General features: G+C 43.9%; 1 protein-coding gene across 2 annotated transcripts in view; it reads right to left on the reverse strand.

The window, feature by feature from the left end:
• The window catches only part of KCNIP3 (potassium voltage-gated channel interacting protein 3), an 871,673-nt gene that overhangs the window by 191,919 nt on the left and 653,554 nt on the right, over positions 1 to 26,200 (reverse strand). For both annotated transcript variants that reach the window (XM_069214430.1, XM_069214429.1), the window contains exons 5-6: positions 13,601 to 13,671; positions 2,123 to 2,230 (exon numbers count right to left, since the gene is read on the reverse strand). In XM_069214430.1, the coding sequence (XP_069070531.1) occupies positions 2,123 to 2,230; positions 13,601 to 13,671 (179 nt within the window). The remainder of the gene's footprint in view (positions 1 to 2,122; positions 2,231 to 13,600; positions 13,672 to 26,200) is intronic.

A 26,200-nucleotide genomic window follows, 5' to 3' on the forward strand; every position in this document is an offset into this window, starting at 1 on the left:
CGATGCCCAAGTCTGCCTTGACGGCAAACAAGAGTGTCTCGACGTCGATCTTGATCGCGCCATCGATCAATGGTGATGTGTCGATGTTGATACAGATCTCAACGGCTAACAGCTCTTTGATGTCGATCGATGTCTGTGGGACAATGGTGTTGTCATTTATGTTACTACCTGTTGTCTTGAAGTCGATTTGCAGTGCTTCCTTGACGTCAACCCCTGGGTAGACAGCGAACAGGTCAGTGCTGTACTCTTTTTGACATCCTCGACCAGCACCAACAAAGTTTTTCAGTCCTGTTCTGTCTGGGACGCCCTCCAGAGAAGGATAACAGAGCCCTGCTACAGGACTGACCCTCTCCTCGCCATCAGGTCCCACCTACAGATTGCAACTTCTACTTTTGCTGCTTCTCTGCACCCTGTAGGCAAATCTTCTCCCTGTCGCAAAGGGTGCATCTTGAAGAGGTCCTGCAAATATGGCAAGTGTCAGGAACATAAGTAACTGGAAGACAGAGAAAACAAACTCTGTGAGGATCTGTCTAGGCCTTTTTTCTCCCTTTTGGGCACTTATCAAAAATATATGGCATTTATGAGGACAAAAATACAAATTCCTGGTAGAAAATGACAGAAAAAGGTGGTGAGAGACCAAAGACATTGAGTGTATCTATTGTCAGTAAAATTCAGAGGTGAATTGTCTTGGGAAAAAAAACAAAAAATTGGCCAAGCTCAATGCTTCAGGGTCCTATCAGCAAGAGCCGGAAAAAGAACTAAAGCAACTGCCATCAGCTGTGCATGATTTGATTCTGGTGGACTCTGAGTTCTTAAAGGCGCAGCCATATAATGGCAGCCTATGAGGCTACACTGTCCTATTCTCCTTCATGTCTATCACATGAAAAGTAAAAAAGGGGTTTGTGAAGGAGATGTATTTTGATACCAATTAATCTCATGTCATAATGTACTGCCCTTTTTTGACTTTATGACAAAGACTTCGACCAGGGTAGCCTATGTACATAGGCTGCATCATTTGTCTCTTTCTTAATTGTCTTCACAAGCCTTCCTGAAGAAAGGCAAAAATCTCCACTTTTTTAAAGAAGTGCACCAGGTTCCCTGCACATGGGTGGGACTACTCGTGCTTATGGCTATTTATGGAAATTCTCTAGGAGAGAAACAAGGATTGTGCAGGAAGGAGAAAGGTCCTCATTGGAAATCATAGATTGTGCTTGGATCACTTCAATAGGTTTCTGACAACTGGCAGGATCATTGGTCCTTAAACACCAAGGTTAGTTGAAGGCCACAACATTTAGACCTGAGGTGTAAACAAAAGTATTTGTGATGCTCTGTTTGGCAAGCACATAAATGATGCCTTGCAAGCAATCAAGGCGAACACTGACACCGCAAGATCTTTGGGCATGTTACAGTTTTGGAAAACACCCTTTGGAGGGGCCAGTGGAAGAGGCACTTATTTGTATCGAGAAGGGTACCAGAGGTATCAGACTTATAAGCACTTTCAGCAGCCCTTTAGGCCAGTTTCCCAGCAACATCAACCACATAGGACACCACCAGCGACAGTCTACTCCGAGCAACCACCAAGGAGAATGCAGGCCTTGGAGGCAAGATACACTGGCAGAAAACAGTGACAACGTTGCACGAGTTACGCTGCCTACCCCACATCATCCTGTGGGAGAAAACATTTCAAAATGTTTTCATCTATGGGGGGGAAATGGGTTCTGTATCTCTCTTCACATATGATCACATGTTAGAGTTCACCCAGATCTCACACATCACTCCACTAAAATGAGGGCACCCACCTCATCTCTATCTACTTCAGAATTCAGTGGTAGCGATGTTAAATAAAGCTGCCATCGATAAAGTCCCACATTTTCAGCAAGGAATAGGCTTCTATTCTCATGTTTTCCTGATAAAGAAGAAAACAAGGAAATGGCAAGCCATTGAATGTGAATACATTTCAACAATGGGGAATGATTCAAGCATATCAATCTATGAAAGATTCAATACTGGAGAATTTGCTTCTCATCTATTGCTTGCTACCACACCATTTCATATTGCCATTGGTATCAAGTCCCTACTCTTGCATTCTGATCGTTCATTTTAGATCAGTGTAGCTCAGTACCTCCTTGGTGATGTACCCGTCCTTGTTGATGTCATACAGGTTAAACGCCCAGTTCAACTTTTCATGAACAGTTCCACGCAGCAAGACTGAGAGGCCGATGACAAAATCCTGTAGAGAGACAATCTATGTTACTAAATGTGAATCAGCCACAACATAAAATGCATGCACAACAGCAAAAGACAAAATACAGAGTTACAGCAAATCCAATTTGGGCAGTTGATAAAATGGAGCAGGCAACCTTTAGGACCATCTCCAACTATGACCAGCTTTCCACCAGCACCTCATCCCTTCTGCTTGAAAGTTAGTGGTTCAAATGATCTCAGGTCATGAGTATTTACTAATCAACCTTGAGGGCTGCATCAACTCTGATTGTTCTGCACATCCAGTGAATCTGCAAAATTCCCCTCCTTTAGGATCATTTTTCATTTTTTTGTTATATTCCATGATTAATAAGTGTAGAAATACCACATGCTGGACTGAATTCAGCCATTCTTAACGCATGCCCACTCCTGTCATTACTTCTTTGTGGGTGGGGGTGGGATGAGGAATCATGCGCTAATATAATTGGGCATGGATTGACAATTAAATTGATACAAATTAAATTCTTCAATACATCTGTTTCCTGTTAATCACCTTAATATGAATTGGGATCACATTTTTAGTGTAGAAAAAATGCTGAACCGAGTGCACATCCTTTTAAGTAGCAAGTGCTCCCCACTCCCAATAAATTTGACCTATGTTAATTTTTGTTACTGGTTGTATTTCTACTTTGATTCAGTTAGGAAAATACAACTATCACATCCTTGCGATTACAGCAAAGATGTACAAAGTACGTAATTATCCAGAGGCCTATGGTGAGGCGCTTGCATAAATTAATTTAGGTGCATGAATTGAGCAATGCAAGCAAAATCTGGAATTAAAATTCCTAGGAGGTTATTCAGCTGGAATTGTTATTTAACAATGCAGTAATGTACCGATTTCTCCACACCAAGGGGCAGTGTATTAACAGCCAAAGTTACCATGAACACACAATAGTTTACCTGAATGGACATCTTGAGTTAATATAGTAATTTTGAAGGAGGCCACCAGATCAATTCAAAACTTCTAAAAACCTTCAACATTGATAGTTTAATATAAAATAGACTGAAGTTATTGTGGGGCGGTGCAAAGACTGACAAAAACTGAGAGCTTGAGTTCTTAGTTTAATGAGGATCACTTCAAATGTAGGCTCTCCACATCTAGGAAACAATTTTTTTAAGTTAATTTACTGAAAATAACACTAATACTGAAGGCAAACATCATTGATGGAGATGCTTGAATCGCTTATTTCCTTTGGCAATTCCTCTAAATAGCATTACAAGCAATAATTCTTTGCTTGCCGCGAATTACTTGAGGGGGATTATACGACATCAAATTTTATCCTGCCTGCGCCATTACAGAAAGGGCCCAATCACATGTGAATATTGGTTCTACTCAATCAGGCTAATAATCCTAAATGATTCGGCCATATTCCTTCTCAATGGGAGTAGAAGTGTAGCCAGATGCATTTCTAACTTGTTGAGCATAGTCACCGAGGCTCCATGTCAGCAATTCTACTGTTGTAAAACGCTTAATTTGTAACTTTTAAAGGCTAGGTTGGTATGTGTAGGAGGCTGGACTGGCTTGTAGTGAGTACCAAGGGGTACTTGCACCTTGCACCAGGCCCAGTTATCCCTTATTAGTGTATAGGGTGTCTAGCAGCTTAGGCTGATAGATAATGGTAGCTTAGCAAAGCAGCTCAGGCTGAACTAGGAGACGTGTGAAGCTACTACAGTACCACTTAGTGTCATATGCACAATATCATAAGAAAACACAATACACAGTTATACTAAAAATAAAGGTACTTTATTTTTATGACAATATGCCAAAGTATCTTAGAGTGTACCCTCAGTGAGAGGATAGGAAATATACACAAGATATATATACACAATAGCAAAAATATGCAGTATAGTCTTAGAAAACAGTGCAAACAATGTATAGTTACAATAGGATGCAATGGGGAAACATAGGGATAGGGGCAACACAAACCATATACTCCAGAAGTGGAATGCGAACCACGAATGGACCCCAAACCTATGTGACCTTGTAGAGGGTCGCTGGGACTATTAGAAAATAGTGAGAGTTAGCAAAATAACCCACCCCAAGACCCTGAAAAGTGAGTGCAAAGTGCACCAAAGTTCCCCTAAGGACAAAATAGTCGTGTTAGAGGGAGAATGCAAGGAAAACACAAATCAGCAATGCAACAACGATGGATTCCTGTCTGAAGGTACCTGTGGAACAAGGGGACCAAGTCCAAAAGTCACAAGCAGCTCGGAGATGGGCAGATGCCCAAGAAATGCCAGCGGTTGGTGCAAAGAAGCTCTTACTAGGCTGAAGAACTGTGAATACTGCAGGAACGACAAGGGCTAGAGACTTCCCCTTTGGAGGATGGATCCCCCACGCCTTGGAGAGTCGTGCAGAAGTGTTTTCCCGCCGGATGGACGCCAACAAGCCTTGCTACACGCAAATCGTGCGTTTGGCGTTTTTGGACGCTGCTGGGGCCCAGGAGGGACCAGAAGGTCGCAAATTGGACCTGCAGAGAGAGGGGACGTCGAGCAAGACAAAGAGCCCTCACTGAAGCAGGTAGCACCCGGAGAAGTGCCAGAAACAGGCACTACGAGGATGCGTGAAACGGTGCTCGCCGAAGTTGCACATAGGAGTCCCACGTCGCCGGAGACCAACTTAGGAAGTCGTGCAATGCAGGTTAGAGTGCCGTGGACCCAGGCTTGGCTGTGCACACAGGATTTCCGCCGGAAGTGCACAGGGGCCGGAGAAGCTTGCAAAGTCGCGGTTCCCAGCAATGCAGCCCAGCGAGGTGAGGCAAGGACTTACCTCCACCAAACTTGGGCTGAAGAGTCACTGGACTGTGGGGGTCACTTGGACGGTGTCGCTGGATTCGAGGGACCTCGCTCGTCGTGCTGAGAGGAGACCCAAGGGACCGGAGATGCAGCTTTTTGGTGCCTGCGGTTGCAGGGGGAAGATTCCGTCGACCCACGGGAGATTTCTTCGGAGCTTCTGGTGCAGAGAGGAGGCAGACTACCCCCACAGCATGCACAAGCAGGAAAACAGTCGAGAAGGCGGCAGGATCAGCGTTACAGAGTTGCAGTAGTCGTCTTTGCTACTATGTTGCAGGTTTGCAGGCTTCCAGCGCGGTCAGCGGTCGATTCCTTATCAGAAGGTGAAGAGGGAGATGCAGAGGAACTCGGCTGAGCTCATGCATTCGTTATCTAAAGTTTCCCCAGAGACAGAGACCCTAAATAGCCAGAAAAGAGGGTTTGGCTACCTAGGAGAGAGGAAAGGCTACTAACACCTGAAGGAGCCTATCAGCAGGAGTCTCTGACGTCACCTGGTGGCACTGGCCACTCAGAGCAGTCCAGTGTGCCAGCAGCACCTCTGTTTCCAAGATGGCAGAGGTCTGGAGCACACTGGAGGAGCTCTGGACACCTCCCAGGGGAGGTGCAGGTCAGGGGAGTGGTCACTCCCCTTTCCTTTGTCCAGTTTCGCGCCAGAGCAGGGGCTAAGGGGTCCCTGAACCGGTGTAGACTGGCTTATGCAGAATTGGGCACATCTGTGCCCAACAAAGCATTTCCAGAGGCTGGGGGAGGCTACTCCTCCCCTGCCTTCACACCATTTTCCACAGGGAGAGGGTGTCACACCCTCTCTCAGAGGAAGTTCTTTGTTCTGCCATCCTGGGCCAGGCCTGGCTGGACCCCAGGAGGGCAGCTGCCTGTCTGAGGGGTTGGCAGCAGCAGCAGCTGCAGTGAAACCCCAGGAAGGGCAGTCTGGCAGTACCAGGGTCTGTGCTACAGACCACTGGGATCATGGAATTGTACCAACAATGCCAGGATGGCATAGAGGGGGCAATTCCATGATCATAGACATGTTACATGGCCATATTCGGAGTTACCATGGAGAAGCTACATATAGGTAGTGACCTATATGTAGTGCACGCGTGTAATGGTGTCCCCGCACTCACAAAGTTCAGTGAATTGGCTCTGAACAATGTGGGGGCACCTTGGCTAGTGCCAGGGTGCCCTCACACTAAGTAACTTTGCACCTAACCTTTACCAGGTAAAGGTTAGACATATAGGTGACTTATAAGTTACTTAAGTGCAGTGTAAAATGGCTGTGAAATAACGTGGACGTTATTTCACTCAGGCTGCAGTGGCAGGCCTGTGTAAGAATTGTCAGAGCTCCCTATGGGTGGCAAAAGAGATGCTGCAGCCCATAGGGATCTCCTGGAACCCCAATACCCTGGGTACCTTAGTACCATATACTAGGGAATTATAAGGGTGTTCCAGTAAGCCAATGTAAATTGGTAAAAATGGTCACTAGCCTGTTAGTGACAATTTGAAAGTAATGAGAGAGCATAACCACTGAGGTTCTGGTTAGCAGAGCCTCAGTGAGACAGTTAGGCACCACACAGGGAACATATACATGCACACCTATGAGCACTGGGGCCCTGTGTGACAGGGTCCCAGTGACACATACATATAGGCCACAAACCTATGAGCACTGGGGTCCTGACCAGCAGGATCCCAGTGACACATAACAAACATACTGAAACCATAGTGTTTTCACTATGAGCACTGAGGCCTGGCTATCAGGATCCCAGTGAGACAGTGAAAACAGTGACAAACACCCTGACATACACTCACAAACAGGCCAAAAGTGGGGGTAACAAGGCTAGAAAGAGGCTACCTTCTCACACAACCCCCCCCCAAACGAAGGACAATAAGGCTAACCTTGGCCAGTTGAGACTTTATTGTCTAAGTGGTGATAAGTAGAGAGTAGCTCTGCAATAGACTGGTTACTCCCTTTATCATCCACTATATGGTTACTTCCCTGTGGGGATGTAAACCACCCTGTTTGAAGTTTTTTAGCTAAGCAACAATGTGAAGATGTATTTTCAGAGTTTCTATCAGTAAGTTTTAGTTTAGAGCAGTGGGAATTGTCCACTGAACCTATTTGTAGTGATGGAAATGCCAGACAGGGATGCTGTCTCAGAAAAGCCATAGCTGGGCAAAAACTTTGTCCATATGGCTGGAAGAGAGAACAGGGATGCTGTTTCTCTTGGGTTGGAGCAGGGCAGGGATGCTGTCCTATGAGCTCCACACTAGGGCAGGGATGCTGTCCTAAGTGTTGTGAGGCAGTGCAGAGTTTCTGCACTAAAGTTTCTCTGGGAGGGTTGGAGGGATGCTCCATGTTAACTAAAATGGTGCTCTTTTTCTCACCAATGCTAGTTATCCCACAGAGAGGTACTTCCACCTCAGGGAGTCCAGCTTTGCCAGCTGATGATTCCCTTGGAACAGGTGCCACCCCAGGAGAGGTTTCTCCCACCACAGGAATAGTATCCTGAATGGTAGGGTGGTTAGGGGATACTGTGATACCCTTTTTACCTGTTGATGGAGAGGGATCCTGAGTTTTCAGGCCTTCTCTCCTTTGCTTTTTCATTTCACTTGAAATGAGAGGGAACAATTCCTCAGGGATGCCCAGCATGGCTGCATGGGCATAAAACTCTACATCAGCCCAACCTGAGGCCTCTAGGTCATTACCTAAGAGACAGTCTACAGGTAAGCTAGGTGATACCACCACCTGCTTAGGGCCAGTAACTCCACCCCAACTAAACTGAATTATAGCTAAGGGAAGAAACTTAGTGGAGTTATGGACATCAATAATCTTATACTGTTGTCCAATGATGTGTTGTTCAGGAGGCACTAGGTTTTCAGTCACCAAAGTGAAACTGGCACCTGTGTCCCTGTAGGCCAAGGCCTCAACACCATTTATTGAAACTGTCTGCCTGTACTTATCCATTGTAAGGGGACAAGCAGCCAGTGTGGCAAGGCCAGTGCCACTAGGTGTGACAGAAACTGTCTTGGGACTGATTACATCAGTTTCCACTATGGACCCATACGTGAACCCAACTACACCCTTTGCTTGACTGTTGCCAGCAGTCCCACCACTAGTATCACTACTGCTAGGGGCACTAGAGCTTGATGTATTAGTGGTGGTAGGCTCAGGGGGTTTACCTGGACAGGACTTATCCCCTGGCCTATGGCCTCTGTTTTTACACACAAAGCACCAAGGCTTTTTAATGTGTGCAGGTTGGGAAGAAGAGGAAGAATTTGTTTTATCCCCACCCTCTGAAGAGTGTTTAAGATTTGAAGTGGGATCTTTGGTTTTACCCTTATCCCCATGCTTATCTTGAGATTTTTCACCATCTTTCTTCTTATTGCCATCTTTGTCACCCCCTGTATGAACTTTTCTGTTCACCCTTGTTCTGACCCATTTGTCTGCCTTCTTTCCCAATTCTTGGGGAGAGGTCAGATCAGAGTCTACCAGGTACTGGTGCAACAAATCAGACACACAATTATTAAGTATATGCTCTCTCAGGATTGTGTTATACAGGCTGTCATAATCAGTAACTTTACTGCCATGTAACCACCCCTCCAAGGCCTTCACTGCCTGGTCAATGAAATCAACCCAGTCTTGTGAAGACTCCTTTTTGGTATCTCTGAACTTGATCCTGTACTGTTCAGTGGTTAAGCCATAACCATCCAGGAGTGCATTCTTAAGAACTTGGAAATTGTTAGCATCATTTTCTTTTACAGTAAGGAGCCTATCCCTACCTTTTCCAGTAAATGATAGCCATAGGATAGCAGCCCACTGCCTTTGAGGGACATCCTGTACAGCACAGGCCCTCTCAAGTGCAGCAAACCACTTGTTAATGTCATCCCCCTCCTTGTAAGGGGGAACTATCTTATGCAGATTCCTGGAATCATGCTCTTTTGCAGGATGACTATGGGGAATACTGCTGCTGCCACCATGGGTATCTAAACCCATTTTCTGTCTTTCCCTCTCTATTTCTAAAGACTGTCTATCCAAATCCAGCTGTTGCTTCTTGAGCTTCAGTCTGGTTTGCTCCACTCTCAATCTATTGAGCTCCCTTTCCAACAATCTGTCATCAGGGTGGGTGGGAGGGACATTTCTAGATACAGAGGTATGATGGGAATGAACAGAAGGAGACCTGTCCCTTACAGAGGGCACCCTAACAGCTTGGCTACCAGTATAATGTGAGAGCACATCATCAGTATGATGTGATTCAACCTCTGTACCAACTATGCTAGACTGTCTAGTAATGGGCAGGCTGAGAAGTTTCTTTCCTGAACCTTTTCCTGGGGGAGTCCCTGGATCAGATTGAGAACCATTAGCTACTTTTTCTACAGATTGGGCACTTATGGCCTTATCCTGTACTCTAAGCATATTAATTAACAGTTCTAAGGAAGGATTCTTCCCTACACTCAAACCTCTCTCTATGCAGAGACTCCTTGCTCCTTTCCAGCTAAGGTGATCATATGCAATTTTGGACAGTTCAACTTTTTGGCCTGTGCCAGACATTTTTTAGAGAGAGTTAAAGTGATAGACAAAGAGAAAAAAGTTTTCAGAACTTTTTTGAAAGACAGAAAAAAAACTTTTTTAAACTTTTAAGAACTTTTTGAAAGTTTAGAAGTACTTTTCAGCACTTAGAAAAGAGTGAAAAGAGGAAATGCAAAACTTTTTGGCTATGTGTATATACACTGACCTTGTTTTGTATATTTTTCTCTTATGAAAAGTACAATGACAAGAGTGGTAAGTAGTCTCAAAGCACTTATCCCACCACTGCACAACCAATGTAGGAGGCTGGACTGGCTTGTAGTGAGTACCAAGAGGTACTTGCACCTTGCACCAGGCCCAGTTATCCCTTATTAGTGTATAGGGTGTCTAGCAGCTTAGGCTGATAGATAATGGTAGCTTAGCAAAGCAGCTCAGGCTGAACTAGGAGACGTGTGAAGCTACTACAGTACCACTTAGTGTCATATGCACAATATCATAAGAAAACACAATACACAGTTATACTAAAAATAAAGGTACTTTATTTTTATGACAATATGCCAAAGTATCTTAGAGTGTACCCTCAGTGAGAGGATAGGAAATATACACAAGATATATATACACAATAGCAAAAATATGCAGTATAGTCTTAGAAAACAGTGCAAACAATGTATAGTTACAATAGGATGCAATGGGGAAACATAGGGATAGGGGCAACACAAACCATATACTCCAGAAGTGGAATGCGAACCACGAATGGACCCCAAACCTATGTGACCTTGTAGAGGGTCGCTGGGACTATTAGAAAATAGTGAGAGTTAGCAAAATAACCCACCCCAAGACCCTGAAAAGTGAGTGCAAAGTGCACCAAAGTTCCCCTAAGGACAAAATAGTCGTGTTAGAGGGAGAATGCAAGGAAAACACAAATCAGCAATGCAACAACGATGGATTCCTGTCTGAAGGTACCTGTGGAACAAGGGGACCAAGTCCAAAAGTCACAAGCAGCTCGGAGATGGGCAGATGCCCAAGAAATGCCAGCGGTTGGTGCAAAGAAGCTCTTACTAGGCTGAAGAACTGTGAATACTGCAGGAACGACAAGGGCTAGAGACTTCCCCTTTGGAGGATGGATCCCCCACGCCTTGGAGAGTCGTGCAGAAGTGTTTTCCCGCCGGATGGACGCCAACAAGCCTTGCTACACGCAAATCGTGCGTTTGGCGTTTTTGGACGCTGCTGGGGCCCAGGAGGGACCAGAAGGTCGCAAATTGGACCTGCAGAGAGAGGGGACGTCGAGCAAGACAAAGAGCCCTCACTGAAGCAGGTAGCACCCGGAGAAGTGCCAGAAACAGGCACTACGAGGATGCGTGAAACGGTGCTCGCCGAAGTTGCACATAGGAGTCCCACGTCGCCGGAGACCAACTTAGGAAGTCGTGCAATGCAGGTTAGAGTGCCGTGGACCCAGGCTTGGCTGTGCACACAGGATTTCCGCCGGAAGTGCACAGGGGCCGGAGAAGCTTGCAAAGTCGCGGTTCCCAGCAATGCAGCCCAGCGAGGTGAGGCAAGGACTTACCTCCACCAAACTTGGGCTGAAGAGTCACTGGACTGTGGGGGTCACTTGGACGGTGTCGCTGGATTCGAGGGACCTCGCTCGTCGTGCTGAGAGGAGACCCAAGGGACCGGAGATGCAGCTTTTTGGTGCCTGCGGTTGCAGGGGGAAGATTCCGTCGACCCACGGGAGATTTCTTCGGAGCTTCTGGTGCAGAGAGGAGGCAGACTACCCCCACAGCATGCACAAGCAGGAAAACAGTCGAGAAGGCGGCAGGATCAGCGTTACAGAGTTGCAGTAGTCGTCTTTGCTACTATGTTGCAGGTTTGCAGGCTTCCAGCGCGGTCAGCGGTCGATTCCTTATCAGAAGGTGAAGAGGGAGATGCAGAGGAACTCGGCTGAGCTCATGCATTCGTTATCTAAAGTTTCCCCAGAGACAGAGACCCTAAATAGCCAGAAAAGAGGGTTTGGCTACCTAGGAGAGAGGAAAGGCTACTAACACCTGAAGGAGCCTATCAGCAGGAGTCTCTGACGTCACCTGGTGGCACTGGCCACTCAGAGCAGTCCAGTGTGCCAGCAGCACCTCTGTTTCCAAGATGGCAGAGGTCTGGAGCACACTGGAGGAGCTCTGGACACCTCCCAGGGGAGGTGCAGGTCAGGGGAGTGGTCACTCCCCTTTCCTTTGTCCAGTTTCGCGCCAGAGCAGGGGCTAAGGGGTCCCTGAACCGGTGTAGACTGGCTTATGCAGAATTGGGCACATCTGTGCCCAACAAAGCATTTCCAGAGGCTGGGGGAGGCTACTCCTCCCCTGCCTTCACACCATTTTCCACAGGGAGAGGGTGTCACACCCTCTCTCAGAGGAAGTTCTTTGTTCTGCCATCCTGGGCCAGGCCTGGCTGGACCCCAGGAGGGCAGCTGCCTGTCTGAGGGGTTGGCAGCAGCAGCAGCTGCAGTGAAACCCCAGGAAGGGCAGTCTGGCAGTACCAGGGTCTGTGCTACAGACCACTGGGATCATGGAATTGTACCAACAATGCCAGGATGGCATAGAGGGGGCAATTCCATGATCATAGACATGTTACATGGCCATATTCGGAGTTACCATGGAGAAGCTACATATAGGTAGTGACCTATATGTAGTGCACGCGTGTAATGGTGTCCCCGCACTCACAAAGTTCAGTGAATTGGCTCTGAACAATGTGGGGGCACCTTGGCTAGTGCCAGGGTGCCCTCACACTAAGTAACTTTGCACCTAACCTTTACCAGGTAAAGGTTAGACATATAGGTGACTTATAAGTTACTTAAGTGCAGTGTAAAATGGCTGTGAAATAACGTGGACGTTATTTCACTCAGGCTGCAGTGGCAGGCCTGTGTAAGAATTGTCAGAGCTCCCTATGGGTGGCAAAAGAGATGCTGCAGCCCATAGGGATCTCCTGGAACCCCAATACCCTGGGTACCTTAGTACCATATACTAGGGAATTATAAGGGTGTTCCAGTAAGCCAATGTAAATTGGTAAAAATGGTCACTAGCCTGTTAGTGACAATTTGAAAGTAATGAGAGAGCATAACCACTGAGGTTCTGGTTAGCAGAGCCTCAGTGAGACAGTTAGGCACCACACAGGGAACATATACATGCACACCTATGAGCACTGGGGCCCTGTGTGACAGGGTCCCAGTGACACATACATATAGGCCACAAACCTATGAGCACTGGGGTCCTGACCAGCAGGATCCCAGTGACACATAACAAACATACTGAAACCATAGTGTTTTCACTATGAGCACTGAGGCCTGGCTATCAGGATCCCAGTGAGACAGTGAAAACAGTGACAAACACCCTGACATACACTCACAAACAGGCCAAAAGTGGGGGTAACAAGGCTAGAAAGAGGCTACCTTCTCACAGTATGTTACAAACAAACGCATTTAGAATAACTTCCTATTTGGGTTTATTTGTAAAAAGATAATAATAAATTATTTTGGTAACTATTAAAGCTGTAATTGCTTATTAAAATGTATAAATACCCCTTAAAATGTTAACAGTGTTGGGGTTGCTTCTAATATATAAATTAATGGAGGGGTTTTAATAATTAATTTTGCTCTTTGTAAATAGGACTTTTGTTTACTAGTCCAAAACCTAGCATTAGTAAACTATTAAAATAACCTTGAAAACAAACCACGATGGCTTACTAAATAGTACTAAAAGGCATATAGGCATTTCAAAATTATGTAATTGTTAGCTACATATCAAGAAAGTGATTTGAACATTTACAACAAGTAAATATGTTCTTTCACCAACCTCTGTTTGGGATTTTGATCCACTCCTCAGTCTGAGTAACAAGAAAGGGATTGGGTCTGATCATTAGTTTTAGCCAAGTTAGCAAGGATGAGCTTACAAAGGTCTGTGAGTTATCCTGCCTCATAAGGCAGAATTTTTCACAGCCTTCAGTTCTGTTTTCTGGCATCAAAAGATAAAAACAACTATTTACCTCAAAACGAATGGCGCCATTCCGGTCTATATCAAAGGCATTGAAAAGGAAATGAGCATACATTGAGGCATCTGTGTAATAAGAGGAGAAAATATTAAACAACATCCATTAAAGGCCAAGTTAGTCAAAATGCAAAAAAGTAAAAGAGGATAAAGATTCTTAAAAGGCTGGAAAACAAAGTACTTCTTAACTATTTGGGCTAAAGCATCTAAACATCTTGGGGAGCATACAGTTTATTAAGAGAGTGGTAAAGCATGTAAATGTATTTAAGCAAGAAAACGTAAAACATATTTTATCATTTAAAGACATAGGACATGTCATCTAAAGATACAAAGAACCAACACATAGAAAAGCCCAGGTGAACAAAGGATTGCCAGGTCAATTTGGAAAAAGCATTAAAAAGACCCAGGAATGCAAGACTCTTTAGATAATTTAGATACTTTTTGTTCCTGGGTCATAAAGAGCAGAGGACAGCAATGTAAAGAGCCAAGGGTGCAAAGCATCTAAAGGGTTTGAAAGACATAACATCTAAAGGCCCAACATGGTAAAAGCATAAGGAAACATTGAGAATAAAGCGCCATATGATCCAGGGAGACTAGACTCCCTTTGAACTGTAAGGAAAAAGCTTCTACAACCCAGGGGTCAAAGTATAGTAAGTGGAAACAGCCTGTACAATGCAGTTGAAACCACAGATTACTTTACCACGCAGGCTTTACGACGCATGCGTCTTTACCATGCATGCCTTTAGCACGCAAATGTTTACAACAAATATGCCTTTACCACCCATGCTTTAACAATGAAAATGTAGGTATTTTTCAGGTAAGTGTGTGTGTGTGTGTGTGTGTATGTATATATATATATATAAAGGGTTTATACCTACCTGTAGAATACCTGCATTTTAATTGTAAAGGTATGCTTATGCACGGTAAGGGCATATTTGTTGTAAAAATGTGAATGGTAGAGTCATGAGTGGTTGTATCGTGTCATACAACCATAGTAAGACATAGTGGTACTACACATCATCTACCATGCACCCAGAGACTCTGGGAGCAAATTGCCTAATGACCCGGGGTATATGAATACCTAGAGAATCAAAACATATCAAGACCAGGGAAACTGAGCATCTTACCACCAGACAAACTAAATATGCAAAACTCCACTGGTACAAATGACACAACAACTTACTGGACCAAGCATAGAAATCCTAGGAGACAAAGCACAGAAAGGCCCAATGAGAAAAATAAAGAAAGACACTTTAACACAAAGCACTTTATAACCCAGGGAGACAGGTCACATACAATGTAAGGGAAAACAATTACCTAAGGGATCATAAGGAAAAAGCACCTAAAACATAGTATAATAACTAAAGTCCCTAGGGAACAGTACATCTTCAGAACGAGTAACAGGGCAATAAAGTATAGAAAGACTGATAGTGACAGGGCACCTTACGCACCAAAAGATGATGCATGAAATGACTTAGAGGTATTGGCCATAGAAAGAAACAATATCTAAAGAACATAGGGGGGTATTTAAAGACTTGTAAGAAAAACGCATTGAAAAAAAATGCATTACTTAAAGATCCACGTGGTAGGCAAGTCATTTAAAGGCCCAAATTGACAAACAACCTCTGTTGCAAGGTGACAGAGCATCTAACAAACAATGGGAATACTGATTTGAGGGCCAAGTGAGTCAGTTAATCTAAAGATCAGTAGGCTAAACCAGAAAGAGAACCATGATGGTTAAGCATATAATTGAAAGAAGCCTGTTTCTCAACAGCCAGTGGATGAATATATCCACCAGATACCTGAACCACAAAGAAACCAGATCAGAGAGGTAAATCTACAAAGATTCTGGAAGAGCACACATCATGGGACTCAGTCAGATAAATCATTAGGAGACTCATGGGAACAGAGGGTCTAAGGCACCAGGGGAAAAAACATTTGAAGATATAGGAAATAAAGCATAAAACTATCTAAGGGGAAAAGCATACAAAAAGACCTAGGAACAAAGTACTGAAAGAGTCAATTAAATTAAATAATACAAATAGTCGGGAACAAAAGAATATACAATACAACCATAATAAGACCAAAGAGAAGAGGAGAAATAAAACATCTAAAGATCCACGAAGACAACGCATTTCAAGTACAGGGGTGTGCAATGGTATGAGAAAGCATCTAGAAACCCAGGGGAATAAAACAGGAAAAGTCTAAAGAGGGCAAACCATATGAAGGCTGAAAAGGGCAAACAATTTAAAAATCCTGGGGAACATGCTTCTAATGAACAAGGTTGGAGCCAAAGTATCAAATGACCCTGAGGGGAAAGCATTAAATAGAGCCTTAAAGTAGCCATCATGGGAGAATCTATTCTTAAGCCAAGAAGATGAAACACCCTGGGAACTAGGAAGGGAAAACATCTACTGGTGCTTTGCTTTCAGTGGTCAGCGTGGAACAGGAAACAGCCTTTACTATGCGGCCAGAGCCACGCAGAACAATGCATGTGCCTGAACCACGCAAATGCGTGGTTAAGGCACCATGCATATGAGTGGTTCAGGTAGGCAACGGGGAGAGGAACACGGCAGCCAGATAAGTGGGGCTGGGACGGGTGAGGGGGTAGGTGGGGGTATTTTTTAAGGATAGGGTGGGGTCAGGGACTAGGGAGAAGGGTCAGTTTTGGGGGTGGTGTCAGGGTTGTTTTATTTTTATTTTTTTAAAGGGGTCTGTGTTAGGACTTATGGTGGGAGGAGGCTGGGGTAGTTTTTAGGGCAGGGTGAGGGTGTAGAGCGGGGAGGGGCAGTTTTGGGGGGAAGTTTTAGGCCTCTGGCCGGGGGGGGGGTGTTGGGGTACTTTAGTATTTAGGAGCGGGGGAAGGTTTTAGGTCTCAGGGTGGGGACGGTCTGGGGCCAGATTTTTGGGGCGGGTCAGGTTTTTCGGGGTGGAGGAATGTATTAGGGCGGGTGGCAGGGTTATTTTGTATTTTGCGTGGTTAAGGCACCATGCATATGCGTGGTTCAGATAGGCAACGGGGAGAGGAACACGGCGGCCAGATAAGTGTGGCCGGGGCAGGTGAGGAGGTAGGTGGGGGTATTTTTAAGGATAGGGTGGGGTCAGGGGCTAGGGAGAAGGGTCAGTTTTGGGTGTGGTGTCAGGGTTGTTTTATTTTATTTTTTTTAAAGGGGTCTATGTTAGGACTTAGGGTGGGAGGAGGCTGGGGTAGTTTTTAGGGCAGGGTGGGGTGAAGAGTGGGGGGGACGGGCAGTTCTGGAGGGAAGTTTTAGGCCTCGGGCCGGTGTGTGGGGGGGGGTGTTGGGGTACTTTAGTTTTTAGGAGCGGGGGAAGGTTTTAGGTCTCAGGGTGGGGAGGGTCTGGGGCCAGATTTTTGGGGCGGAGTCAGGTTTTTCAGGGTGGAGGAGTGTATTAGTTCGGGTGGCATGGTTATTTTGCTTTTTGTTTGGGAGAAAGTTTTAGGTTTCAGGGCGGGTGGCGAGGGTTTGAGGTATTTTTTTTTCTTCTTTTTTTCCAAGGCCCAGGTGTTTTTTTTTAGGGGGGCAGTGGGAAGGGTTTTAGGGCAGGGAGGGGCTTAGGCTTTGGTTTGGGGGAACCTTTTTAGAGAGGGTTGTTTTAAGCCTCGGGGCGTGGGGTGGGGTTCAGGGTAGATTTTTTAACTTAAGGGGGAGGGTTGTATGGCTGAACTATACATGTGTTTAGCATTATACATTTACTAGACATGCTTTTACAACAAAATTCGTCATAAAGGCATATGTGATAAAGCCATGCATGGTAAAGATGAGGTTGTGGTTGCAACCGCGTTGTTTAGCCACTCGTGGTTCTACCATTCGTGGTTCAGTCATACAACCAGGTGGGACATATATGCCCTGTAGTTAGAAGTAAACGTACAAGGATCCAGAGGGCTACGTCTTGTATGGACTCAAAACAACTAAGAGTGGAAGGGCTAAGTGAAGCACAGATAAGCCATAACATGCCAAGCTTCTAGAGATTCAAGGGTGAAAAGTATGTAAAACAGGGCTCCAAAAAGTCCCCTGGTGACAACGTGTACAAAGATCTATAGGAGGGCTCCAAATATAGTTATATAAATATATATATATATCAGCCAAAGGTAATCCTGTGTTCCTTCCAGCGCTCGCCTATCGAGGTTGGTGCATTAAGAGCTAAGAGAAACTGTAGTACCCCACAAAGTTTTGAGGAAGAACGATTAAGAATGACACAGAGATTTAGATCCAGGGGATATCCATACAGAGTAGTAAAGAAGGCATGCGAAAAGACAGCAGTAGTTCAAAGGGCGGAACTATTGATTCCCAAAAAGAGAAGTGAAGGAACTAACACCCCAAGATTTGTGACAGTTTTTAATGCATATTCCTCAGAAGTTAAAAAGATTCTCATGAAATATTGGCATCTGATTAAGGCTGACAGAACAATTGGGCAGCTAGTTAGCCGTACTCCTTTGATAACTTATAAAAGAAGTAGTTCGCTAAGGAATATATTGGTACACAGTTACACAAGGAAAAATAAAGAAACTTTCTTAGACAGATATCAAGGCTTTTATAAGTGTGCCAAGTGCAAAGCATGCAAATACAGTTCAAATCGGAAGCAATATGAGTTACCCACGGGCAGTCGAGTGAATATCAAAAAATATATCAGTTGTAATTCAGATTTTGCTGTTTATGTAATAGAGTGCCCATGTGGATTACAATATATCGGCAGCACAATCTTTCCTCTGAAAAAACGTATTCTTGAGCACTGGAGAGCAATTTCGAATAAGGATGCTACGTATCCAGTAGCGCGACACTGTAATCTTGAGCATGAGGGAAAAGTTGAGAAAATGAGATTTTTTGGTATAGATAGGGTCCTTGCCACTCCGAGAGGAGGGGACAGAGAAAAACAACTAAGGAGATTGGAGTCTGAATATATCATTCAGTTAAACAGTCGTCATCCTTGGGTGCTGAACAAGGATGAAGAACTTTTTGTACATACTGGTTAATATAAAGATACCAGGGCAGGGTCTGACTATATAATGTTTAGGTTATCCATTATTTTTTGTTGAGAGGCTTATTGAAATATTAATTTGATGATTTATTGTTTTATGAACAGTGGCTCACCCAACTAGCGGAATTATTTTTGATGACACTTGTTATTGAAAATGGGAAGAATAGATAAACCAGACACTTAAAAAGAAAATATAAAAGAATAAATTTCCATGTATATATATAGACGCATATATATATATATATAAAAAAAAAAAAAGGGAATGTATATCTTCTATGTCTATGGATAAGGGCATATATAGATAGCAAATGGGCGGGGCCACATTCCTTTTGTTAGATATGTATTGCAAGAAGGGCCAAGGAAGAAGACCGTGAAGGTTGAAACGCGTTGCCCTAGGTTTCTGCTGTATGGAATTTTGGAATAAATGAAGGCCATTATATTTTTGTAAGGAGTGCCAGACTTTGATTTATATATATATAATATTTTTGGAGTAAATATATATATATATATATATATATATATATATATACACACACACACACACACACACACACACACACACACACAGCATAACAGCTCTCAACACCAATGGGTCTTGGTTCAGGATGGCAATGGGTCTTGTTCATGCTGCTGCTGGTCATGGGACCAATCTGACAGTTACATGAGAAATACTGGTCATGAATGGATATGGGTCTAAAATGAATATGTGCTAATGGTTATGTGTAAAGAGTTCCCTAATAATATAATTCTGTTCACAGCAGCACACCAATAATAGAACATTGACACGAACAGCATAAACAGTACTCCTGTTCATACTGGCTAAGACAATGTTTGTAACTCATCACCAGCAAGTATTTTTTGTGGTTACTTGAGCTTGTAGACAAAGATATGTGTTTTTTGTGTATGTGTGGGGGGGGTGGGGAGTGTTGCTGCTGTGCAGATCTCTCAAAGATTTAATAAACCCATAAAGTCAATGCTGCAGTACTCAAGCTGCTTGCTGATGATCAAAATAGGAAGGGCCCTGCAATTGTCTCTATGATACATCGACCAACTGCGACATCTGCTAGGTGTGTATTGATGTAATTAGCCACTGTATCCATACTGCTCAATTTTCTATACATGTGCATCAACCGTTACCTTACACCAAAGTGTTTTGGTGATCACAAATTGAGCTCACTCTTGTATTTGTAAAGGCACTTATGACCACATATGACTTATTGTTAAACGCCACAAACAAACCTATTCACATGGGATGATAATACACTCAAATACCATTTAAGCACATTATTTTCTGTTAGTTAACACACACATCTAAACACACCTGGTATGCTGCAAACATGTAATGTACAGTAGAGAGTTATTTTCACCAGCATGTAACTGCTTATTATTGCTGGGTTTAAATAGCACTCACTGCATTTGCCCTAATGCTATGCATCACCATAACCCAAAACCTATGCCTAAGATAAATTCTTACCATACCTGAAAGCCTATCAATGCCACCAGACCTAATTATTGCTCTAATTCTTAATCCTGAATACAATCAAACCTTACAACTTAATTACACCGATAGCCAAATCTTGGCCCTAACCAGCTATTTCTGCTTACATTTGTGTCTACCTTACTTGTAGGTATATTCTCAGCATATGTACCAATATAGTGCTTCTGAAGCACTTATACATCAATGTGGTGGGCATTATCTTGGAATTATCCATGAATTATACAATTATGTACAGATAAGAATGCAGATAAAACACCACAGGGCCAATAAGCTAACAGATATTCATAAACCATTATTTAAACAGAAAAGGAATCTACAGAGTTAGATGAAGGTGACCAAGGACAAATATTTTACAATTTTACAGTGTATTAATGGGCATTAACATCTGTGACAATAAAACAATAACGCAATGAACCCCACCTCATCCAGACCTCTCCACACCCTTCCCCCAAACTGGCATGTGTCAAAGATAACCTCATGGAAATGAGAACCCAGAAAAACCTTCTGAGAGTGATGCCCCAATTGCTGCCCCAATACAGCTGTGTAGGGGGCTAAGAGTTCCTGATTAAAGAGTCACAACCAAAGTACAGCTACAAACTCACCAATATGTTCAATACACATAACTGCTTAGGACAACCAAGTTCCCTAAAATCTCTAGACAGGTAATGGTGAAGTATGCTCCACTGTTTTTTAAAGTCCTGTTGTCTTTTCTGGGCAGTCTTGCGTACCTTTTCCATACCCAGCTTTTGCTGTCAGGCTTCACCGGAAGGACTCTTCTGTTGTCTCCACTGAGTCAAGTGTACTCACTTTACTGCATAAAATATATGAGATAATGTTATATTTCCAAGACAGAGTGGATCCTCAATCTCTGAGGGGCACCACAACACGATTACACTATGGCAGGCTCCAAAGCTGGAGTCTGCAGCCTCCCTGATAAACTCAAACACCTCGCACAGGAAATGTGCACCAAGAAGACAAGACCATAAAACATGAGGAAGCATGCACTGACCCAATGGTTCTCTCTAGCAAGTCTTAGTTTTTGTACCATTAATATGATAAATGTGATCTGGAGTGTAGTGCCAGTAGTACATCTTGTAAAGGGTCTTTCTTCTGCCTCTATGTGAGACAAAAATATTAGACCTCTATAAGAAATTGTCCCTCTTATGATGGCCCAGGTGTATTCCCGCTTTCTTTTCCTTCTGGAAGGAAATATTGCCATATGCACTGTGAGTGTAGACAATGCAATATAAGCAAGATATTGGGTGCTTGACTCTAATCTGGCTTACTACTTGCTTCTCACAGTGAGGCAGCATGTTGTACTCACCCTAACATATGGGTTCTGTACCCAGTGACAGAGTAACATGTAATTAAGTGTTTCTACCTCGCTCGCCCCAAAGTCTTCCCTCACCTTCTCAAAGGAGTTCTCTCTCTGAAGACCACCCTGGATCTGCCCTCCTTTAATTTGGCAATAGCTCATCTTTGGCGATCCAAAATACAGACAGTATTTCTTCCACAGAAAGGTGAGGGAAGAGGGGAAAGAAGCCAGCCCCAAACAACCTGCATGTGCAGATGGTCCTGGTCCCCAAGTGCCACTTTTGTGATAGGGTGATGTATAGTTGAGATCACCATGTCCCTCGCACCTCCCACAGTGGTCTTCACTCAAGGTGTTGTCAATAGTATACTGCCTTTTGACTATCTTTTAGCAGGCCCATTCATTAAGATAACTCAACTGCGCAGCCTGTTAGTATTCGATCCAGTCCATTACACCCAGTCACCCCTTCCTTGTCGGAAACAGGACAGATTGTTTAAAACCCCACCTTATCTTCTTTCCCTGCCAAACAGAGTCAAGGCACTATCCATGAAGTTTTATCAGCAATTCCCTCCGGAACCTTCGGGTACTGACTTTCGAGCCAATCAGGTTCCTGGGCGAATTGGACATCTTATTTGCAGCTATGCACCCTACCCAGAACAGCAAGTGAAGTGGTGTCTCCAGCACATAAGTTGTACAAGAAAGTGTTTGTTTTCGAGGCTCTTCTCAGGAGCCTTCAGCTGGTACAGTTAAACGTCAGTGTGGCAAGTACCAAGGCTAGTAGTCCTAAAACCAACCATGCCTCTTTAGTCTACAACTAGACACTTTCTGTCCCTTTACACTTACATGATGCTGCTTTCTCCCTTTGGGATGGTTTTTTACAATGTTTCTCTTTCCCTGTCTTTTTGTTTTGTGTGTTTTCCCCTTTCTTGCGCTCTGTAATTGGCACTGTTGGCCCTACAAGTAAGTGCTGATGGGCCCCACAGGAAACTACAGACTCAAATTAAGCACTGGGTATCTCCAGCTAACCAGAGACCTGCCAGCCTATAAAACTTTTTTTTACTGTGAGGGGGTGGGGCCTTGCAGTTGGCTGAGCTTAATGCTGAGCACAGCCCGAGGCACTTTTAGTTCTCTGCCCCTAAGAACCCCCCCAACACCCTCACCTTCATCCCTCCAACATCAAAACAAAGCTTTTGAGGCTGCCACTGATGTCCAGGGGCAGTTTCTCACCTCGCAAGGGACATCGGCTGTGAAGAACATCAAAACAATTAGCTGTAAGCATGCTCTCTACATCGGTTTCCAACAAATTGTTTTCAAACTGTGTGATATCGGCTCCTCACCAGGTGACGTTGAGATGGGAGCTGATATTGTCTGACACACAGTGACACTGTGTGAATTGGAAGGTCTGTAACCATGACAGTGTTTACTAGAATCCTAGCACTGACCTCAATTGTGCCATCCAACGTGGGTGTCTGTGTGATTCATAGGTACCGCTCACCTCAGTGATTTGATTGTCACTTAATATGAAGATCGGTATTGTGTGTGTAAGGTTCGTTACATTTTAGTGATAATGTTACGTCATTCAGGGGTGTGGAATTTATTAAAATATCTACTTGTCCAGGGGACAGGTTGCTTCTCAAATCTACTTGTCCTGTAAAAAGATCTACTTGTCCCTCTGGTGCCATGTAGTGTGGCGACAAATTATGGCAGCAATCTCATTATGTAAGAGCTCTGATAATAGCCTCTCTGATTATGCCAGGGCTACTACCATAGTAGGGCTTGAATACTTGCAGTTTCAATCCATACTGTAGCAGTTTCCTTATTTTGCCACCTTTCTGCAGATCTGCATTCTGGGGCTGGAGGAAGCAGTAAGCAATAGTTCCAGGGCTGAGGGTTGAGTCTGCAAACCTACTAACCTGAATGTTTTAAAGATTTTCACCAGCTTCTCTCTAATATTTTCCCATAATAAGAAAGGTTGGAAATGTACTCCTGACAATGGCAGAATTAGAACTTCTTTCACGGTTGGGAAGAAAGTGGCTGGAGGGAAAATGAACTTGCAAATGCTCAATAGATTTTCACATGAGCAAATCTACACATGCGTATTTACCCATGCTAAAATACAGTTCACAAATATTTTATTGGGGTACGATTTCCTGGTATACTTCTCTTGAAAGCCACTTATTCAAAGACATATACCATGGGTGCACTTTTGTGACTTTCTTTAAGAATTTGGGGCCACATGTAGGTAGGTTTGCGAGTCGCAAATCCGAATGTAGGATGGTGTCCCTGACACCATCTGCGATTCGCAAGGGGGTCGCAAATGCCCACCTCATGAATAATCATGAGGTGGGTTGCAATTTGCGACCCCCTTGCGAATGGCGGCCGTCACAGGGATGGTGGCCTGCTGGAGACAGCAGACCACCATGTCTGTGACTGCTTTTCAATAAAGCAGTTTTTTTTGTTTTGTAATGCAGCCCGTTTTCCTTAAAGGAAAACGAGATGCATTACAAAAACGAAAAATGAAATGTCACTGTAAACATTTTTTCAGAGCAGGCAGTGGTCCACAGGACCACTGCCTGCTCTGAATTTTTTTTTACAGTGACATTCACAAAGGGGAAGGGGTCCCATGGGGACCCCTTCCCTTTTGCGAATGGGTTACCACCGATTTTAAATGGGTGCAAACTGCGATTGGTTTGCGCCCGCGGTCACAAAACAATCCTACATTGCACTGCGAGTCGCAATTAGGAAGGGAACACCCCTTCCTAATTGCGAGTCGCAAAACTGGGTTTGTGCATCGCGATGTGCTTTTTGCACATCGCAAACAGCGAAATTCGCTGTTTGCGTCATGCAAAAAGCTACCTACATGTGGGTCTTGGTCCCTAATTAGGTCTGGTGTTAACAAAGACATTTTGTTTTTATTAAACTTCTATTTCTCTCTCTATCGGCTGGCTTTACTGTGAGTGATCACATTCTGCTCTTCCACAAGAAGCATACTGGCACACAAAGTAGTTTTGTTCAGTGTCAGGAACTACAGCGGCAATCAGTGACGTAACGAAACTGGAGGGTGCCCCTTTGCATAGAACATGAAGGAGCCCCCTCTTCAGACTCACTCAGGGCAGGTGCAGTGCTGAAGGGGTCCCCTGGAGGGCGGCTGCGGGGCCTTTGGTATGCCACTGGTGTCAACGTGTGCTTTTAGAGTTCAAAAACGTTTGGGGGGGGTTTATGCCAGTGTTTGTTACAATGTTGAGGGCCTGGTGGCTCCCACAACAATAAAGTGTTACAAAAGCCATGTCAAAACAAGACACGCATTGATGAAACTAAAAGGCTTATAAAAATATGTCGGATCAGTTGACTTTTTTCAGTGTTTGTTTATTTTCATGCTTTCCATAATCGTGTTGAAAATGGTTACACTGATTTTCCATTAGAAATATTTTTGGGAAATACTAGCATGCATCAACACATTTTACTAAATGACACTTCAAAGAAATAGCACCTAAAATTTCATGGTAGCGAAACTTTTTTCCTACTTGCATTTTTTCTGAACATTTTATTTTAAAAGCAAAGACTCTTCTCTCTTGTTTACAAGCTTCTGCAAACATTTGCATCTAATCAGAGAGCATTCTGGGAGCATTATACTTAGCCTCATAGGCTAAACATTTCAAACATGTGTGTATGCGTTTTTTTTTGTACTGGAACCAACGTCAGTAGTGAAGTGTGACCTTAAAACATTTGTTTACAGAACTCACCCTATTAATGAAGGCTTTCAAATAATGAACCATAAATACAAGTTCGAACAGCATTATCTTTTGGAAAACACATTACCTCAACTGCAGAGAGTTCCACTCTCTGTAAACTAACAGCCAAAGGGTTTGTGCTGCAGAGGGTTGGGCCTACTTGTCCCAAGGACAAAGTAAACATAAAAACTTGTTGCCCTTGACCCCAAACAAGATGCGTAGGAATTCTACATCCCTGTCATTTAAAGTGCTTGTACACTAATGTATACTTTTTTGCAGCTTAACTGATAAAGGAAGGTCTAGAAGGCCACAGATATTCCAAGAATTGATCATCTTTTTAGTAAAGAAAGCATGGCACTCTCGTCTGTGAGCATTAGTCCAAATCTTTGAGCAACAACAGAAGGCACTGATTTTCAAGAGGTTCATCAAGAACTAAAAGGTTCACACATGATTTTAAGGGATCATTGAGGATGCAGTGTTAACCTCATGTGATAGAAAGCTGCCTGAGAGATACAAAGGGGCTCATTCATGGGTATTTAGAGTGATTGGGCAAGAAGTGGTCCAATATAGTGGTGTATACATGAAGTCTTTTCAAGTTAGGCTGCTAGTTTTTTAAAAGGTTGGAACCAGGTCACAAACGATAACAGAACGTTTTGTTCCCTTTTATGGTTTGGTTTAGGAGGAAGTAGAGGTATTTAGACAAAGTAGCAAGACTTGTTACTGCCTAATTTGAGGGACGAATAACGGCTGGCCTGCATAATGATGCTCGGATCTCTTTCCTAGTGAAGTAAGTTGATAGAGGCCAGGCCATTGGACCAGAAGAATAAGTTACTTACCTTCGGTAGCGCTTTTTCTGGTGGATACAGTAACTACCTGTGGATTCCTCACCTAAAGAATTCTCCCCTCGCGCCAGCCTCAACGGAAATTTCTTCTAGCTCTGCACGTCGATGATGACGTCACAATCGCCCGACTCCACATGACGTCATCCAGGCAATAAGAAGCCCTCGTCGACGTGCAGACGTCAGTTATCACCATTTTTTACGTGCCATAGAGGCAAAC

The sequence above is a fragment of the Pleurodeles waltl genome, chromosome 11 (assembly GCF_031143425.1).
Source record: "Pleurodeles waltl isolate 20211129_DDA chromosome 11, aPleWal1.hap1.20221129, whole genome shotgun sequence".
NCBI classification, from domain to species: Eukaryota; Metazoa; Chordata; class Amphibia; order Caudata; family Salamandridae; genus Pleurodeles; species Pleurodeles waltl.